This window comes from Nannobrachium achirus, assembly GCF_963921795.1.
Source record: "Nannobrachium achirus genome assembly, chromosome: 3".
NCBI classification, from domain to species: domain Eukaryota; kingdom Metazoa; phylum Chordata; class Actinopteri; order Myctophiformes; family Myctophidae; genus Nannobrachium; species Nannobrachium achirus.
In genome coordinates, this window is record NC_137812.1 from 71,836,154 (window position 1) to 71,857,408 (window position 21,255).

General features: G+C 41.6%; 1 protein-coding gene across 1 annotated transcript; it reads right to left on the bottom strand.

Annotated features, from left to right (window-relative positions):
• Positions 1 to 528: 528 nt before the first annotated feature.
• On the bottom strand, positions 529 to 9,292 carry LOC308282424 (VIP peptides-like; the record flags this gene model as incomplete). The annotated part of the gene is made up of 4 exons (XM_080722769.1): positions 529 to 658; positions 2,696 to 2,797; positions 6,527 to 6,607; positions 9,195 to 9,292. The coding sequence occupies 4 exons, from the start codon at positions 9,290 to 9,292 to the stop codon at positions 529 to 531; spliced, it is 411 nt and encodes a 136-aa protein (XP_080578895.1).
• Between the last annotated feature and the right edge of the window lie 11,963 nt (positions 9,293 to 21,255).

Consider the following 21,255-nt stretch of genomic DNA (forward strand, 5'->3'; position numbering starts at 1 on the left):
TGCTGTGCTGTGCTGTGCTGTGCTGCTGTGCTGTGCTGTGCTGTGCTGTGCTGTGCTGTGCTGTGCTGTGCTGTGCTGCTGTGCTGTGCTGTGCTGTGCTGCTGTGCTGTGCTGTGCTGTGCTGTGCTGTGCTGCTGTGCTGTGCTGTGCTGTGCTGTGCTGTGCTGTGCTGTGCTGTGCTGTGCTGCTGTGCTGTTGTGACCCACCTTTTAGAATGTAGTCACATTTTTTATTTCATTTTGTGATTTGAATTTGTTTTGGGAGCTGTTGGAAGTTGCAATGTATGAGTATTGGAATTAATCTTGTCAGTAGGAGGGCGGTATCGGAGCGTTTTCTCCGTCATTCTGATGAGAGCAACCAGTCTGATAACAACTGAGACGTTCTGTGTGCTTCATTCTCCTGTTTAACAGCACATTAATAACTGATTGCTTGTCCTGGTTACCTGGGACCTGCAACACTGTGCTGTGCTGTGCTGTGCTGTGCTGTGCTGTGCTGTGCTGTGCTGTGCTGTGCTGTGCTGTACGTATCTTACCTCCTCTTCCCTGCCAGTACAGAGTTCAGGTACTTCTTGACGGCCATCTGCTTGCGGAAGCGGCTGTAGTTGTCTGTGAAGACAGCGTCTGAGTGTCTCTTCCCCGGATTGTCCAACACGTCACCACTGGAGGGCGACAGAGACACACATACACACAACACACAGCCATGTCTCAACCAGCACACAAAACCATGACAACAAGTCGGGCTGCGACCTGCTGTGAGCTTGTAGATGTGCTATTTTCAGAGGGCAACAGCCGAGCACCACCAATCATAAAATGTATTTTGGGATCTCTTCTCCACTAGTCTAGTTTTTATTTGTTGACAAAATTCATTATATTTAGTCTTAGTTTTAGTCATACTGGTTAGTTTTAATTTAGTTTCTAATTTAGTTTTAGTCAAAAAATGTTTTTTTGTCTTAGTTTTTTTTTAATGAAATGAACACTGACCCTGATCCAATGTTTGGGAAGCCCTGGCCTTGGCGACCCAGGCAGTAACATAATGCATTTATCACTTTCTGCACACATGACTATGATTACACTCCACTGTTGCTGCACCGTGCACTATGACTGATGTGTACTCAACGGTTATCATGCTGCTAAATGTGGTCTCTAACCTGCACTTAACACTGTGTTTCTATTGTCTGCTGCTGTTTACATCTGCTGCAAATGGTTCTGTGCACAATTATAAGAATGTCTGACTAATTTTTTTTTTGCATTTTTGATCATTGCACTTTATATAGGTTACTTTCATTTGTTGCTGTTGGGGAATTCTTTTTTTCATATTCTGAATTTTTCTTTCTTCTCGATCATAGCACAGCGTCACACAAGAGCATCAAAAGCTACGGGTCTTCAAGTTTGAAACGCGGCGCCGCCAAGCGACACGTTTTGAGCTTGTAGATCTGCTATTGTACTTTTGCAATTTTTTGAATTTGAATCCTGAAAATTAAGAGTTTTGGACACACAAGGTTTCCAGCATTTTTAAGGAGCTCTTCTTCTGCTGCAGGCAGGGGTGTCACACCACATTCTGGGCCCTGGGTACAAGGATTCACTGTGGGGCCCCTGTGCTTTAACAGTTGAAAAATAGCAGATATACAAGCTCACGAGCTTGTAGATCTGCTATTTTTGAAAAATCGTGAAAATCTTTGAATATTTCAAATGTTTCTCTACGTTTCTATGTCAGTGGTGCTCAAACCTTTTTGATGTGTATTTGGCCACGGACCGCCATCTCATAATATTTAGTTCCAGGGACCCGCCGCCCCCCAGAAGCAAAATTTGAGTTACAAATGTTGGCTTAAAAAAATACATGTATTTAAAGATTTGCACACATTTTCACGACTTTTCCAAAATAGCAGATCTACAAGCTCGCAGCGCGGCGCTGTGAGCTTGTATATCTGCTATTTTTCAATAGCTAAATAATAGGGGTGTAAGGATACATTTTAACAGCGATACAATACGCATCACGATACATGGTTAACGATACGATACATGGACGATATTTGTTCATTCATGGCGATCCGATTCAATTCAATGATTTAAAATCGATATAGTAACTATTTGGCAAATAAATTAAATCTGTGTAAAACGTGTAAAAAAATCGATTATTATGGAAGTAAACACTGTGATTATCTAGCAAATACATGGACATTATATTTCAACACTAATGGACAAACCCATCTTGACATGAACACAGAGATTACACACATTTATCGATAGACCAAGAGTGGTAATTAGACCCCTCTTTTGAATTTTCCCTCTTAAAATAGCCAAATTCAAGGCAAAAATACTTTATAAATACGTTTCCATGCAATCAATTATTTGCATAGCAAAACGAATCGATACCGATTACCGCATTTTAAAACGATACGATACGATACCAAGCCAAAACGGTACCATATTTTGCTTTTGCAAACGACTTAGTAGATCGATTGCAAATTAAAATAGATTTTTCAATTCAGTTACTATATCGTTACACCCCTACTAAATAGCTATAAAATAATCAAGGCCCCTCCACCTGGGTTACCAGGGGGGAGTGGGCCCTGGTAACCCAGTCCCACTCAACCCCCCCCCCCCCCCCCCCCCCCCCCCCCACCCCCCCCCCCCCCCATTTCTTGTGACGCCCCTGGTTGCATGGCATTGCATTTTGGCAGTGAGAGGTTGCTTACTTGACGCGTTTGGACAGGGACTCCAGGTAGTCTTTGGCCGACAGCTGACCCAGGAGTTTACTGTAACCGCTGGTGAACAGACCATCCGCATGCCTTGTAGATCTGTCAGGACAGATTGTGCAGGCAGTCAGGGAACAGTATAGGAAAGAAGGAAACGTTTCGCATTTGAATCGTTGCTTTGCATCAATGCTTTGCATCATACTGAGAAAATTACAAAATAAAAATCATTTAAAAATACATGTTTTTTTTCCAATGTATTATAGATAGGCTAATATTTTGCATTTTCCTTTCAAGTAAATCCTCTGTCAACTTTGTCTTGTATCATTTTGAACATTAATGACAGTTTCCTGCATGTGACGTATCCAACCCCCACCTCAAAATATGTTGTTCCGGGGACCCCCAGAAGCAAAGATTTGAGTTCAACATGTTCGTTTTAAAAGCATAGGTCTATATTCAAATATTTGCAAAAAAATAGCAGATCTACAAGCTCATTAGTGCGGCACACGGCGCCGCGCTATGAGTTGGTAGATCTGCTATTTTTGAATATAGACAAAGTATAAAAGATAATGGTTAAAGTGGTTACGTGACACAGATCCATTCCCGGTCTTAATGGGATTAATACTGTCACAATGGATTGCGGGGAAATAGATCGTGGGCTTGTAGATCTGCTGTTTTTTTTCGGCACAATGTTGATGGATGATGTCATGGCAGTGATGTTTCAGATTGATACTGTATGTTGTCCCAAAACTGTTAAAAATAGCAGATCTACAAGCTAAAACATCGCTGAGGTCGTATATGTACATTCCAACTGTTCTGCGAAACAGGGTCACAATGAACGCAATTATTGCGGCTGTAGGTCACAGTTTACTATCAGAACCGTCACAGCTTGTCCTTGTCTGATGTCCGGTCTTCTTGTTACTTAGGGTAACGTCTGACACTGTGGTTCCCCTGACACATCAATGTGACATCACAGGTGACATCAAAGTGACGTCAGATACTCAAAGCAGGGATCTCCATAATATATGGGCACAAACAGGTGATATCACAGTGACGTCAGTAGTAGGGATCTCCATATTTGGGCATAAAAGGGATTCTGTTAGGGATCTACATTTATGGGCATAAAAGGGATTGTATCCCAGATGATGACCTGTTAGGAGAACCACATTAACAGTGTTCATCCAAGACATGGCGCGACCTCGCCCTTTAGGGCGACGTCGCTCTTCGACTTCGCCCTTCGGCGTCTTACTGATACACATGCCAGGAAATATCTTTCTTGATAATTATTCTATAATCATTGGTTTTGATTCACCAGCCTATAACATAATGATGTAATAACCTCATCCTAATAGCCATCTATAAATAGGCATTCCGTGGAAGTGGCTTTGTAATGGAGTTCGACGAAAAATTGCATATTTTCAGCAGGAAGAAAATGTATGTCACTCGGGGATATATGCAATAATGTTGTCCTTCATTCTATACAGTCCATTAGACCTTTAGGTGGAGAGTGCAGTGGACATTTACATGTCAAGCAGTTGCTGTTGACAGCGACTGGCAATCAGCTCCCATCAGGGACGTGCTGGGCCCCTGATTCAGCCCGGGAAAAATAATTGGAGAGGCCCTCATTGCGTGCTATAGAGAGAGATATAGTAGCTGCTGCTACTCAAAGATTTGCCATTTCAGATCATGACAAGTGACAAGCCAGTGGGCCAATTACATTAGTTATATTTCGTCGTTGTCAGGTGGAAACCTTGTATGTCCAAAACCGTTTGTTTTGTATTTATCATTTAAAAAATGATTTAAACTAGTGAAAACAGCAGATCTACAAGCACACAACGCCTCGCACCGCGAGGCGTTGTGTGCTTGTAGATCGGCTGTTTTCACTACTTTTGTGCAAACAGTTTAATTTGTACTTTTGTGCAAACAGTTTAATTTTTTCCTAATGGCCGGCCTGGACCGGCCGGGAATGAACCGGCCGTTTGGGAGTTGTCCCGCTTTACCCAATGGCCAGCACGTCCCTGGCTCCCATAATGTCAGCTCTGATGCCGCTCAGGGTTTCGCTCAAGGACTCTTACTCCTCATCTAAATCCGTTCTCCTGCTACGCCGCAACAATGTGGAACGCCCTACTGACTGCCTTACAGGAGTGTAAATCCCTATCCTCCTTTAAAACCGCTCTGGAAAAAAAACACTTACATGTGGCTTCAACTCGGAGCTGGTAAAAGATTCAAAGCCTATTATATCCTTCCCTCCCCCCTGAACTTTCTACAGTATATACCATCTATGTTTTACTTTATCTTTCGACTGTCTTATGATGTTTTTTTTTGTGTTGCATATTACTGTGTTTTATTTGTCTGTCATTTAAATGTTGTATGAGTAAAAAACAAACAAAACAAACAGACAATTGGAACAAGCCCAAAAGCTTTCTCGGGGTGTTTATCCTTTTAGTTGACCTTGTGCCAGTGAACAGGGACGTGCAGAGAATGTTAGAGAGGCAGGGGCTGACATTTCTAAAAGGGCCTTTTGGTGGAAATATTGAAAATAGCAGACCTATAGCCGACCTCCAAGCTCACATGTGCTGCGACGTGTTGTGAGCTTGGAGGTTGGCTATTTTCAATACTTGATAACACACTAAACTAAGCATAAAAAAGGGAATACTGGAGATGTGGCGTAACGGCATGGATTTCTACACGGTGAGGACAATTCTTTCAACATAAGATGGTGCATTCATGTTCAGGAGAGTTTGGACAAGGCATGTTCTCTTGAATGCCGCCTTCAGGTATGGCATGGAAAGAGGGCATTTGCATTTCTTTCACCATAGTAAAAACTGCATTCATGTTCTGGAGTGGGCACCTTTTTACAGACTGATAAAAGGTCAGGGGCTCAAGCCCCCTTTCATGTCTATGTGTGCACGTGCCTAAACTGTGAACATGCAGGGAAGATTCTCCCAATGCTTTTCAATGGGAACAGGGCATTTTACAGACTTTTACTTGTAACAAAGTATGTCTACATCAGGGGTTTTCAAAGTGGGTGACGGGGCACCCTGGGGTGCCGTGGCGGCAGTCCAGGGGTGCCGCGAGATAATTTGATAATATTTGGAATTTATTTGGACACTTGAAGTACAAAGTTATTTCCAGTCAGTTCTAACCAAAATGGCTATTATCTCAACGTTTTCCTCGCAACATAATCACTAAAATATCGTCACTGTCGGGCAGAAACCTCGTATCTCAAATGTGTATGTCTTTTGGTAAAGCAAAGCCCTGCTTCATCATACAAGACTGTCGCAGAAAACTAGTGAAAACAGCCGATCTACAAGCACACATCGCGAGGCGGTGTGTGCTTGTAGATCTGCTGTTTTCACTAGTTTAGTACATTTAATAGATGATAAATACAAAACGAACGGTTTTGGACATACAAGGTTTCCACCCGATATTGACCGATATGCTATAAATATAAGGTGCTGGGAGTGAAAATTATAATGTAGGGGTGCCTCGGATTAAAATAATATTCATGGGGTGCCCTTAGACAAAATGGTTTGGGAACCCCTGGTCTACATTACAGTATTGTCATTTTTACTTAAGTAAGAAATGCAAATACTTTTTCCACCACTCCCCACAGGCGTAATCAAACTCCAGTGTGTCCGTACCCTTAATTACACCAGTAAACTGTCATGTCTGGTGTGTCCGTACCCTTAACTACACCAGTAAACTGTCATGTCTGGTGTGTCCGTACCCTTAACTACACCAGTAAACTGTCATGTGAGAAGTAAAGGGATCGTGATGATGGTGAAAGTGAAGCCGATGTTGACTGTTTGCCAAATCTGCGAGGTTAATTACCTCGTTAAGCCGAAGATGACTTTAAGGCTGTCGAGGTCGTTAAGGGATGGGCCGTCACCTTCCGTCTCCAGGGACTGGGACCTTCTCATGCACACGGGCACACACACATACACACACACACACGCACACACGCACACACGCACGCACGCACACACACACACAAACGCGCGTCTTTGTCCATTATTAACGGCTCCCCTTTTTTAATAAACAAAACAAATGCACTTTCAGGCTGGGATACCAATTTCATCCTTTCAGGAGAGAGAACTAATACAGGCTAAACAAGTAAAACTAGAAATGTTGAATAAAATAATAATACAAATGTAACAGATCGACAGAATTGGAACTGTTACGCTAAAAATGTAGGCCGATAAGTGGGTTTTCTCTCCCAATTGGATTAAATTGGCAGCCCACCGGGGGAAAAAAATATTTTATCTTTATTAACTACCTGTTTCTCTCTTTCTCTCTCTCTCTCTCTCTCTCTCTCTCTCTCTCTCTCTATCTATCTATCTACCTTACACTGTCAGATTAAATCACATTACATTGTACTGTACAGCACCTTTTATGACATGAAATGCAGCTCAGAGTGATTTACAGGGCAAACGTGAAGCACAAGACTATAGTGCTTAACAGAGCAGTACAAATGATGATCAGCAGCATGCGCACATCATATGTACCAGGTAGGCGAAGACTATTCAATGTGAGCAGTGTGTGTGTGTGTGTGTGTGTGTGTGTGTGTGTGTGTGGTGTGTGTGTGTGTGTGTCTGGGTGTGTGTGTGTAGCTTCCGCCGTGATCTGAACACTCACCTCTTTAGATTCCACCTAAGCCCATAGCACTTAAATACTGCATCACTCGCCTAATGCTTTAACTATTGAAAAATAGCAGATAGACAAGCTCACAGCACGGCACTGAGTGCCGCACTGCGACCTTGTAGATCTGCTATTTTTGAAAAACTTGTAAAGATGTGTGCAAATCTTTGAATATATGTATTTTTAAAGCGAACGTTTGTGAAAAGGTTTGACAACCACTGTAGTCTCTCAAGAACAGACTAACTGAGCTCCAGTTGAAGTGAAAAGCACCTTTTTTTTACTATGGCTGGCCAGATTGCTGACATAGAAACATTGTTTTTTTTTTTTTTAAACCTTAGAAGGATTCAAAAGACAATTATAGAATCGGGTCAAAATTATAATATTCACAATTTTTCAAAAATAGCAGATCTACAAGCTTGCAGCGCGGCACTCGGTGCCGTATATCTGCTATTTTTCAATAGTTAAAGCATAAAATAATGATAGAAAATAATGTGTACCCCTTCTAAAAGGGTTAATGATAGGGGTGTAACGATATAGTAACTGAATCAAAAAATAGATTTTAATTTGCAGTGATCTACCATATCGTTTGCAAAAGCAAAATATCGTACCGTTTTGGCTTTGTATCGTATCGAATTGTTTTAAGATGTGAAAATTAGTATCGAATCATTTTAGCAATGCAAATAATTGATGTATTGTAACTAAGTATTTCTGCCTTGTATTTAGCAATTTTATAAATGAAAATGAAAAAGAGGTGTTTAATTACCTTTCCATTCCCTATAGCTACTCTTGGTCTATCGATAAATGTGTGTAATCTCTGTGTTCATGTTCATATGGGTTGAAATATATTGTCCATGTATCACAGCGTTTACTTCCATAATAATAGATCTTTTACACGTTCACCTTTTTCACCTTTAAGTCCTATTGTTTAGTATTACAATGCCATTGGCCACGATATTCGCATATGAATACCCCCCACAGGGGCTGACATTCACACAACTTCAAGATCTCTGGAGTCCAGAGTCTGGACGAACAACATCTCACTTTTTCCACTGAAGCTATTCCTCACGAAAACATAAGTAAAATGCCTGTAATATTTGTTTTGGTGATCATTAGAATGTCTAGAACATGTATGTTATTATTGTGAAAGAAATATCCCCAAAATGCAAATTAGAGCATGATTTATGATTCATGATTTTTTTTTTAAACATTACATTTTCCTCTGATTAGGACTGCTAACACCATCTGATTTTTTTTTCTTTTTTCTTTTTTTGTAGTAGAAATTAATTCGGGTATGTATTGATATTACCTTGCTTATTGTACATCGCTCTGGATTAAGAGCTAAATGCTTAAATTGCAAATTGTAAAATTGTACCTGGTACAATGTTGTTTTTGACAGCACATTTTGATTTCGTTTTAGTCAGTCTTTTGAATAAAATGTCATTTAATTTTAGTCATCACCTGAAAAGTTATAGTCTTAGTCTAATTTTAGTCGACTAAATATCATACGTTTTTAGGTGACTATAAATCTACAGTTGATTTTGTCAACTAAAATGTATTTTGGCAGGCCTTGATGGCATCGTAATGACTGATTTTACACTTGGTTGCCTGCTGAAAATAGCCGATCTACAAGCTTACAACGCGTCACAGCGCGACACGTTGTATTTTTAGCACGCAACACCTGAGAGCAACCAAACATAAAAATGACTCTCTTCTAGTTTTAATTTTGTTGACGAAACTGTAAATATATTTAGTCTTAGTTTTAGTCATCGCAGCTTAGTTTTTATTTCGTTTTTGTCAGTGAAAAAAACGCAGTCGACAAACATTTTTCGTCATAGTTTTAGTCGACGGAATCAACACTGACCTGGTAGAGAAGGCAGGCAGGGCGGCTGTTCTGGAGAACACCATCACACACAACAGAGAGCCCAGGAACACCAGCTGCATGTTGTACATCTGAGACATGACTGACCTGCACACACGCACGCACGCACGCACGCACCGCACGCACGCACGCACGCACATGCGCACACGCACACGCACACTGCACACACACACACACACACACACACACACACACACACACACACACACACACACACAAACACACACACACAGGCACAGCGGGCAAGTTTATACACAACTTTATTTAATTTATAAGTTCTATTCTATTTTGAAGATAATGTAATTATTTTGTTATTGTTTATTAAGGTTCCCCATTAGTTTACACCCTGATGGAGACTATTCTTCTTAGTCTCCACACACAATGCAAATCATAAATGCAGTAAAGCATGATCAATGTTGGTGAACAAAGATAAACACTAAAAACAACAAAAAAAAAGATTTTTTCTGTCCGAAAATAGCTAAATAACAACCTAAATTTAATCTAGATGTCATTTCTGCTTCTTTATGTTTCCTTATAGTTTTTTTGTAAATGATTTTGATTCGTTTAACAATGCACACAATGTGCACAAGCTCTTTCACAAAGTCTTTGCTGTGAATTTGACATTTTCTTGCATTGATTGATTGATTGATTGATTATTGTATTAGACAAAAATGGAGAACAGTCAATATAAAAATATTGAAAAGTAGTACAGTGCAAGTACAAAACACCCTGCCTAAAGGAACATCTTCTTCTTCTTCTTCTTCTTCTTCTTCTTCTTCTTCATCCCAAATAAGACCTTTTTACTGTCCTTTTTTTTTTTTTTTTTACATTGGAAGCCCTCTGTATTTAATTCATGGACATAAAAAATAGCAAGCAAAGAACACATTAAATTATATCACAGTAAAAAAAAAAAGTAAAAAACACCTATGTACAGCATGCTTACACAACTTCTACAGACACTCCTATTTATGTTAGAAAAAAAGGCTAATTCATGTAAATGATTACTCACACGCATGGCCTATGAAATACAACAAATGGTTCTTCGAAAACAAAAAAACAACAACTACTTACGGAGAGTAATAGTATAGTAGTGGACGAGGGCTTTTGGCTGCGGCGGCGGAGCGCTCTCCAAGGTCCTGAAACTTAAACAATGTTTTGTTGTCTTGTGGCGGAGCGCTCTCCAAGGTGCTGAAACTTAAACAATGTTTTGTTGTCTTGAGGCGGAGCGCTCTCCAAGGTGCTGGAACTTAAAAAGATGTGTGGAGAGCCTGTTTTTCTTCAGCGCCTTGAAAACTATGAGTGATCACTGCTTGTTTTCACTTCACTCACTCACTGTTCAGCCCTGCTCTCCTTCGCTCCTTCACTACCACCTCCTGCACGTTTTTATAGGCGGAAAAAAAAGTCACGGCAAAGAAGCGCAACAGGCTGCCTCGTTATAGAGCCGGGGGGGGGGGGGGGGGGGGGGAAGGGGGGGGGGGAAGTACTCACATGTTTTACTTGAGTAAAAGTATCGATGCTGCAATGTGGAAATACTCTATTACAGGGGTCTTCAACAGGGGTCCTCAGAGTTACTACAGGGGGTCCCTCCAAATCTTTGACTGATTTCTCCTTTTTTTTTATATTAACCACTTGAACCCTAGTGTCCACATTCGGAGAAAACTTTAGCCAAAAATAGCAGATCTACAAGCTCACAACGCCTCGCGCTGCGAGGCGTTGTGAGCTTGTAGATCGGCTATTCTTGGTGTAGAGGGGGAAAAGAGCAGACTAAGTACAGAGTGAAAGGTCAAGTTTATTAAGTATTGACGGTTCAAGTGGTTAAATATCTGAAAACACAAATTGACATGAATCCAAAATACACTGATGATTGTGTTGTCAAACAATGACACTATATGGAATCTATGAACAGGTTGTGGGGGTCCCTGCTTCATCTCTCTCTCTCAACTAAGGGGTCCTTGGCCTAAAAACGTTGAAGACCCCTGCTCTATTACAAGTACAAGTCCAGATTAAAAGTACGAAAGTGTTGGCATTAAAAAGTACTTAAAAGTACCAAAAAGTAAAAGTACAAAATGTTTTAAAATAGCATGGATCAATAGGTGTGCTGTGCACTGCGGTGAAGAACTGAAAAGATGAATTGTATGAAATCACCCAAAAGGGCATTTATATGTCAAGAACCTCATTCCCAACCTGCTTCATTTTCATAATTATAATTTAGCTTCCTTTGTATAAGGCTATTTAATCTAATCTAACTGGTAAACATGTAGTTTTGATAGAATGTTACAAGCTCACAACGATGTGATATGCGTTGTGAGCTTGTAGATCGGCTATTTTCAAATAGCCAAGGTATAGGCTGAAGTGATTAATGTATGTTTTGTAATATAATCATTTATATCTGCACAGTAACTAGTAACTTTTTCTCAAATAATTGTGGTGGAGTAAATGTACAACATTTGGATAGCAGATGGAGTAGGCTAGCTAGAAGTAAAAGTATTGGAAATACTCAATAAAGTCAGGCTACAATTCCTCCAAATTGTACTTGAAGTACTTAAGTAAATGTACTTTGTTACTTTACACCACTGAGCGTGACAATGCACGTCACTCAAACAGACCCATGCGCATGAACATCTCCTCCTGTGTGAGTAACCAGCTCCGATTAGATTCCAGATTATTACTCTGCTTTTTTTCTCTGTCTCTCTTTTTTCTTGCCTTCACTCAGAAGGGCCTAATTGTTTTTGCAGCAATATTAGATTTATCTGAAATCCAATTCCATATATATTTATATAAATACCATTACTGACTGTTAGTTACCCCCCCCCCCCCCCCCCCCCCCCCCCCCCCAGAAGCAAGGAGAGAATTTCACACCTTTTGCGCTCCCCATTTAAATGCTAACTCACATTTGGAAGACAATAGAACCCCCGCTGGCAGCAGGCTCTCCTGGCCAAAAGGGAGAGAATTTACCTGTAAATTTGACCTGATAAATGCAGTCAGAGTGGAAGAGATTTTTTTCAGTCACCCAAGTGTTAAAGGGGCTTGAGCCCCTGCCCTTTCCCTGTCTGTAAAAGACTGCCCTCTCCAGACCATGAATGCAGCTTTTACCATGGAGAAGAAATGTCAGCACCTGTCAGCAGGGAGTGTTGGGGGGCGGGAGGAGTAGGACGAAGGCCTTACGTCCTCCTGGTGGGGGCTCCTCACTGGCAGGTGAGTCAGTAAGATAACAACAGTACATCCTCCTGGTGGGGGCTCCTCACTGGCAGGTGAGTCAGTAGGATAGAACAGTATGTCCTCCTGGGTGGGGGCTCCTCACTGGCAGGTGAGTCAGTAGGATACAACAGCAGTGACAACACGGAAATGTGTGTGGGGATTTGTTGGAATAACGACTACATTCTGGAGAAAAAAGGGGGCACAACATAATTGGCTGCTGTAAATGTATTAAAAAAAGTCAAGCAGACAGACAGACCAGACAGACAGAGAGACAGAGAGACAGACAGACAGACAGACAGACAGACAGACAGACAGACAGACAGACAGACAGAGAGGAGGACATGTCCGTGTCATATGATGATTCATCGTCCCCCTGCCAGGAATCTCCTTATCTGTCCATCTGTGTGTCACTGAGGGAATGGCAGCCTGGGAGCTCATCTCACTCTGCGTGATACTGTCTTTTATACCTACAATGTAACTATAGTTATACGAAATAACATTGTTTTCATTTCCTCTGACGTTGAGGCCCGTGGGTACGCTACAGTGAAACACACAATATAAACTGGATGTATTTTATTTCCTTTGTATTTTACTAGTATTGACACCAATGTTAACATCCTGGGGGCTTTCAGCTATATCTCTGGTACATTTACATTGACGTGGAAACCACAACCATGATTATTGTGCACTGTCCCTCATGGATGGATGGATGGATGGATGGATGGATGGAGTTATTATGGTACTGTATAGATCAGGGGGTCTTCAACATTTTTCGGGTCATGGACCCTTTGGCTGAGAGAGAGAAATGATGCAGCCAGGGACCCCCACTGGATATTGTATAAAATTAAGTGCAGATTCAACTTTTTCATAGATTTCATGGATAGCCTTATAGACTTGTTTAACAACACTGTCATCAATGTTGAGGAAATTAATGTTTTTTGGCTTGTTGACTTATTTTTTCTGTTAACATGTCAGATTCATGTTGATGGTGTCTGCTATCGTCAGACCTTTAAGCACATAAACACCCAAAAACGTATTCAATTTGACCTTTGGCTATTTGTGACCGAGGCTGGAGAAAAGGTCCATGTGTAGGCAAGAGTGAATTCCAGCAAATTAACAAAATAGGTTTGATTTGGGATTTTTGGTCTGCAGCCTTTTCCCCCTCTACACCAAAACTCTCCACCAATGTCTCACCAAAAATAGCCCATATAAGCTCACAATAACTCTTAGCACGAGCCGTTGTGAGCTTGTAGATCTGCTATTTCTGGTAAATGTTCCCCTCAGAATATGGATTATAGGGTTCATTTGGTTAATGTAAAAAGAAGCAAAGAAAATACATTCACACGGCAGAAACTCGCCATGTTGAAGACCCCTGATATGGATGCAAGTATGTATGAACAGACAGACAGACAGACAGACCTATAACAGATCTATAGAGCATCGCAGTTGAAGCCCCACCCCGTCCTCACTCTGGTGTCGGAAGCGTTTTCCGCATTCATTTCTTCCATAGACGTTTCATAAAGTATTTATTTAAACGTTTTTAAGCCTTGGACAAAGCCACCTCGGCTGGAGAGGGATCATGTCAATATTCACATTTTTTTGAATGCAAAGATTAATTAGAAAGCTGAAAAAAAGGGCAGGGTACAAGACCGTGTACATCATTATTTTTAAAATTGCGGAAACTAAACTCCCAGAATGCATTGCGAATGTTGTTGTTTCCTGAAATATAGCCCTTAAATCACGCTCAGTTTAGTTATCCAGGCCAGCATATGGCCTGAAATGTAGTGATTGTCATCTCTGTGGACGCTCTTATCGTCATCCTTAACATAGTGCATCATATTTGTAAAAGAAAGACGATCGCTCACGGAGTTCTGCTGATGTGCAATAATCCGCCGGGAAGACAGGGGGCAGTAGCTACTTCCGCGGTAACCTCAAAATATGTGAAAGAAGAAGAAGCTAGATCAATCACAGACGTCGATTTCACCGGATGTACATGTTTAGCAGTATGGGAATTGCAGTTCTTCTCCGTGCGATCTTGATTAAAACGTGTTTTTACTAAAACTAGAGTGATTGCATACATACTCGGGGGTTCTACAGGAGCATATAGAACCATTTTACAACCACCAGCCTAGTGGTAAGTGTACATTGAATTGCTACGACTTTGTGGCTGATAATGAAAAACCCTATGGTGAAAATGAATGGAAAATGGACTTCCGACACCTCACTGCGATGCTCTATTTCCCACACCATTGCTGCTACTCCTTTGCATTTCACTTGTTATAGTTCATCATTGCCACTATATCGTCGTTGTCGGATGGAAACCTCGTATCTCCAAGTTTCAAATGTGTACGTTCTTTCGCAAAGTAAAGCCCTGCTTCATCATACAAGGCCGTCATACAAAAATAGTGAAAACAGCCGATCTACAAGCACACAACGCCTCGCACCGCATGAATGAACGGTTTTGGACATTCATCGGACAATGACGATATAATCCTTTATTATTGTTTACTTGTCCTGTATTTCAGCTACAATGTCGAGGAACCGAGACCAACAGAACTGCACTCAACTTTCGTATAGACGAGACACGTAACAACAACAACAACAACGGTGAACCTTGGAGGGATGTGAGAGTTATCTGGATACGCGCGGTGACCTTCCTTGCTAATTGGGATGCCATTGGCCAATTAAACTATTAGCCCCCCGTGCATCCTGGGTAATGCACCGGTAGCTGGTTGCCGTGCCGGCAGGCCCCGGGATGACGCTGGCTCGTGATTAGGAGGTCTGGTCCGACCTTAATTACACTCTAGAGACTTCCCTGCATTTCCTGGAAGCAACGAGGAGAGGAGAGGAGAGGAGAGGGAGGAGAGAGGACTCTTGATCAGGGACATGCTGGGCCCCTGATTCAGCCCGGGAAAAAGAGTTGGAGAGGCCCTCATTGCGCGCTATAGAGAGAGATCTCTCTCTATAGCGCTGCTGCTACTTTGCCATTTCAGATCATGACAAGTGACAAGCCAGTGGGCAAATTACATGAGTTATATTTCGTCGTTGTCGGGTGGAAACCTTGTATGTCCAAAACCATTCATTTTGTATTTATCTTTTTAAAAATTATTTAAACTAGTGAAAACAGACGATCTACAAGCACACAAGTTGTGTGCTTGTAGATCATCTGTTTTCACTACTTTTGTGCGACGGCCTTGTACGATGAAGCAGGGCTTTGCTTTGCGAAAAAATGTACACATTTGAAACTTGGAGATACAAGGTTTCTGCCCGACAGTGCCGATTTACTTGGTTGGCCGCCCAGTCCCCAAAATGGAACGAAGGCCGACATTTTATTTTTATTTTTTTTCCTAATGGCCGGCCTGGACCGGCCTGGAATGAACCGGCCGTTCGGGAGTTTTCCCGCTTTTCCCAATGGCCAGCACGTCCCTGCTCTTGATTAGTTTTTTACCCAAGTAAAAGTAGCTAATTACTCTGCAGTGGTGGACAGTGAGCAGGCCTGAAGTACGTTTACTTGAGTATAAAGTATACTGCCACGGTTATTCAACTTTTATACAGGCCAAAGACTAGCTGAGAGAGATGAAGCAGGTACCCCTTAGCTGAGAGAGATGAAGCAGGGACTCCTTAGCTGAGAGAGATGAAGCAGGGACTCCTTAGCTGAGAGAGATGAAGCAGGGACTCCTTAGCTGAGAGAGAGATGAAGCAGGGACCCCTTAGCTGAGAGAGATGAAGCAGGGACCCCCTTAGCTGAGAGAGATGAAGCAGGGACCCCCTTAGCTGAGAGAGAGAGATGAAGCAGGGACCCCCTTAGCTGAGAGAGAGATGAAGCAGGGACCCCCTTAGCTGAGAGAGATGAAGCAGGTACCCCTTAGCTGAGAGAGAGATGAAGCAGGGACCCCTTAGCTGAGAGAGAGATGAAGCAGGGACCCCTTAGCTGAGAGAGATGAAGCAGGGACCCCCTTAGCTGAGAGAGATGAAGCAGGGACCCCTTAGCTGAGAGAGAGAGAGATGAAGCAGGGACCCCTTAGCTGAGAGAGATGAAGCAGGTACCCCTTAGCTGAGAGAGAGATGAAGCAGGGAACCCTTAGCTGAGAGAGAGATGAAGTAGGGACCCCCTTAGCTGAGAGAGATGAAGCAGGGACCCCCTTAGCTGAGAGAGAGATGAAGCAGGGACCCCTTAGCTGAGAGAGATGAAGCAGGGACCCCCTTAGCTGAGAGAGATGAAGCAGGGACCCCCTTAGCTGAGAGAGAGAGATGAAGCAGGGACCCCCTTAGCTGAGAGAGAGATGAAGCAGGGACCCCCTTAGCTGAGAGAGATGAAGCAGGTACCCCTTAGCTGAGAGAGAGATGAAGCAGGGACCCCTTAGCTGAGAGAGAGATGAAGCAGGGACCCCTTAGCTGAGAGAGATGAAGCAGGGACCCCCTTAGCTGAGAGAGATGAAGCAGGGACCCCTTAGCTGAGAGAGAGAGAGATGAAGCAGGGACCCCTTAGCTGAGAGAGATGAAGCAGGTACCCCTTAGCTGAGAGAGAGATGAAGCAGGGACCCCTTAGCTGAGAGAGAGATGAAGTAGGGACCCCCTTAGCTGAGAGAGATGAAGCAGGGACCCCCTTAGCTGAGAGAGAGATGAGCTGAGAGAGAGATGAAGCAGGGACCCCCTTAGCTGAGAGAGAGATGAAGAAGGGACCCCCTTAGCTGGGAAGCATTTTCATACTGTAGATTTCATAAATAGCTTCATACTTGTTTGACACTATATCATCGGTGTTGTACATTTTTTTTTCACATTAAGTCTACTATTAACAAGTTGGATTTGAGTGTATTCTCAGACATTTAGACATTTGACCACTTAGTACTTTGTAAACTTAACTCTGTAAGTGAAGTTTTCGACAAGTCGACTTCATTACACAAGTCGACTCCCACCAGAGAAAGTCGAAAGTCTAAGTAAAAAAAAAAAAAAATCTATTGTGAAAATTGCAGATCTACATGCTCACAACGCCTCACAACGCGAGCATGTAGATCGGCTATTTTTCACAATTTCTGCCTCTAATATTTGACAATTTGGACAATGTTTAATTTGTCATTTTAGAGGGATTAAAAAGTCCTTAAATTGGCACTTTAGAAATGTGAAGATACCCTCTATACACTTAAACTTTATGTTGGTTTGTTTACAGTTGAGTGAGAAAACAATGTTTGGGGGGTTTGGGGGGTTGTGTGTGATGCGATGACGTCATCAAACGATAAAGTCGACTTCAACTCAACGTTTTACTGAGTCGAGTCGGCTTGCAAAAATCACAAGTCTTTAATGTCCTAGTAGTTGGTCTGCTCTTTTTTTCCCCATCTATACCAAACCTCCCTGACGAAAATAGCCGATCTACAAGCTCAAAGCGCCTCACATTTCTTCAGTTTACTACAGACAGACAGGCTATAGGCCTACTGGAGCTCATGTACTTTCCACCAATGCTGCAGAGATATGGGGAGGAAGGAGAGACACAGCGTGGTATTCCATCCTCCTCCATCTCTCTAATATGATTTTGTTATAAACCCTCCTCCCTGCTATTCCTCTATCTCTTCTGTTTCACCCGTGATGAAGAAGACACAGCCTCGTCACAATGTTTTACTTAACCCCTTTAGGGCCTAGAATTATTGAATGCTTTAACCAGTGAAAAATAGCAGATATACAAGCTCACAGCGCGGCACCGAGTGCTGCGCTGCGAGCTTGTAGATCTGCTATTTTTGAAAAAGTCGCGACAATGTGTTCGCTTTTATATTTTTTAAAGCGAACGTTTGTAACTCAAATTTTGCTTCTGGGGGGGGGGGGGGGGTCCCTGGAACTAGATATTTTGAGATAGGGGTCCGTGGCCAAATACATGTCATTTTGGGTGTCCTTCACATGAAAACGTTTGAGAACCACTGATACAGTAGCCTCTCAAGAACAGACTAACTGAGCTCCATTTAAGTGACATAGGAACATAGGTTTTAAAAAAAAAATCTTAGAAGGATTCAAAAGACACTTATAGACTCGGGTCAAAATTCTAATTTTCACGATTTTTCAAAGCAGATCTACAAGCTCGCAGTGCGGCACTCGGTGCCGCGCTGTGAGTTTGTATATCTGCTATTTTGTTAAATATTTAAAGCATAAAAAAATATTGCGTACTAATGTGTTCAGGCCTAAATGGGTAAAGCTGCGCTGTGCAACTTCCCTCTTCTACCCCACATTTGAACCCGGTGTCCTGCATGCGCAAGAGCTGACACGTTTACTGACGTTGAGCTGATCGAGCCAACAGGCCAGGGGTTTTCAAAGTGGGTGACGGGGCACCCTGGGGTGCCGCGACGGCAGTCCAGGGGTGCCACGAGATCATTTGATAATATTTGGAATTTATTTGGACACAATATTATTTAGTATAGGCCTAATTTTAGTACAAAGTTATTTTCAGTCAGTTCTAACCAAAATGGCTATTATCTCAACGTTTTCCTCGCAACATAATCACCAAAATATCGTCACTGTCGGGCAGAAACCTTGTATCTCCAAGTTTCAAATGTTTACGTCTTTTGCCCTGCTTCATCATACAAGACTGTCGCACAAAACTAGTGAAAACAGCGGATCTACAAGCTATCTCAGTATGTAGATCTGATATCTCAGTATGGCTTATATGGACACGACGGGCTGATAATTATTATTATAAAGCCATAATGACCAAGCAGCAAGACCTTATAGCACTTATTACCCGGCTAATAAATACAATTAATAATTTGACTCAAAACTAAAAACAAAACAAAGTATTTCCTTGTTTACAGACGGCTGAAAGAGCAACGCTTAGTTGTAAATGTCGCTGTGATGTTGGATACGGCACTAAATCCACGCAGTGCAGCCTGAATACAGCAGCTGCTCTGAGCCGTTGATGAGCAGCGGTGATTCGCCGGTGAATTATAGAGCAGAGCGGTCATTATACGCCTATAATTCACCGCTCGACCAATCAGAATCAAGCATTCAACCAAGCCGGGAAATAAATTCTATTAACATACTCTACCATACAGATTGTATAAGTTATATTGTATTAACATACTCTACCATACAGATTGTATAAGTTATATTGTATTAACATACTCTACCATACAGATTGTATAAGTTATATTGTATTAACATACTCTACCATACAGATTGTATAAGTTATATTGTATTAACATACTCTACCATACAGATTGTATAAGTTATATTGTATTAACATACTCTACCATACAGAATGTATACGTTATATTGTATTAACATACTCTACCATACAGAATGTATAAGTTATATTGTATTAACATACTCTACCAGACAGATTGTATAAGTTATATTGTATTAACATACTCTACCATACAGATTGTATGAGTTATATTGTATTAACATACTCTACCATACAGATTGTATAAGTTATATTGTATTAACATACTCTACTATACAGATTGTATAAGTTATATTGTATTAACATACTCTACCATACAGATAAAGATTTTCCCCCATTGATTCCGGATGGGGACCAAAATGCATTTGGGTCCCCATCCGGAATCAATGGGTGTAAATTTACTATAATCACATTTTTGTCTTAGGAATGCGATGAATACAAAAATATATTATTGAACTCAAGTCTCCATGGTGTGAGTAATCAATAGAAACATTTTCATTTTGGAGGTGAACTACTCCTTTAAGTCTCAATGTGACGGAGAGAGTCGCAGCCCCAGCCTTGAAGCGTCAAAAGTCTAGTATCTCCCCCATACCAAAAAAATGTCTCTTTGGTCTAGTGGTTAAGATATTGGACTTTCGCGTGGGAGACCCGGGTACGAACCTGGGTGGGGAGATTCGAATCACCTCCGTTACATCAACACCACAATGTATAAATACTCTGTTACAAGTCAAAGTCCAGTATTCAGAATATACTTGAGTAAAAGTACAAAACAAAATTAAATACACTTAAAGTACCAAGAGTCTCATTATGCAGAATGTCCCATTTCAGTTTGCAAAATGTATACAAATGTATCCTTTCAAACTAGGAGATCTACAGGAAGGATCTAGAAGATCTACAGAAATACAAGCTCACAACGATTCGCATTGCGACGCGTTGTGAGCTTGTAGATCGTCTATCTTCAAATTCTCGAATAGCCGAAGTATAAATATGTGGTAAACAGGCACTTGTACACATAGACATCAAAGGGGGCTTGAGCCCCTGCCCTTTTATCCCTCTGTAAAAAAGTGCCCTCTCCAGACCATGAATGCAGTTTTTAATATGGTGAAAGAAATGCAAATGCCCTCTTTCCATGCCATACCTGAAGGCAGCATTCAAGAGAATTGCCTTGTCCAAACTCTCCTGAACTTGAATGCAGCATCTTATGTTGAAAGAATTACCCTCTCTGTGTAGAAATCCATGCCGTTACGCCACATCTCCAGTGTTGACTTGATAATGCTTATAGTTCAGCGTGGCTTCACACACCGAAAATAGCCGACCTCCAAGCTCACAGCGCGTCGCAGCACGACACGTTGTGAGCTTGGAGGTCGGCTATTTTCGAAATTTCCACCAAAATGCCCTTTTAGAAATTTCAGCCCCTACCTCTCTAACATTCTCTGCACGTCCCTGGTGGTAAATAAGTGGTAATTGTCAAGTGCTAGACTCACCTCTTCAGACTCCACCTATAGCCCGTTAGTACTTGACCTAGCCTTGATGACCATGTAGTCTTAAAGGTTAAGATGGAATATAGGTAGCATGTTATGTAGAAAGATGTTTACCAGGCATCCTATGGTTTCTATAGCTTCAAAGTACGGATTATTATTTATTTTATATATTTGATTGTTCAGTCTATAGATAGATAGATAG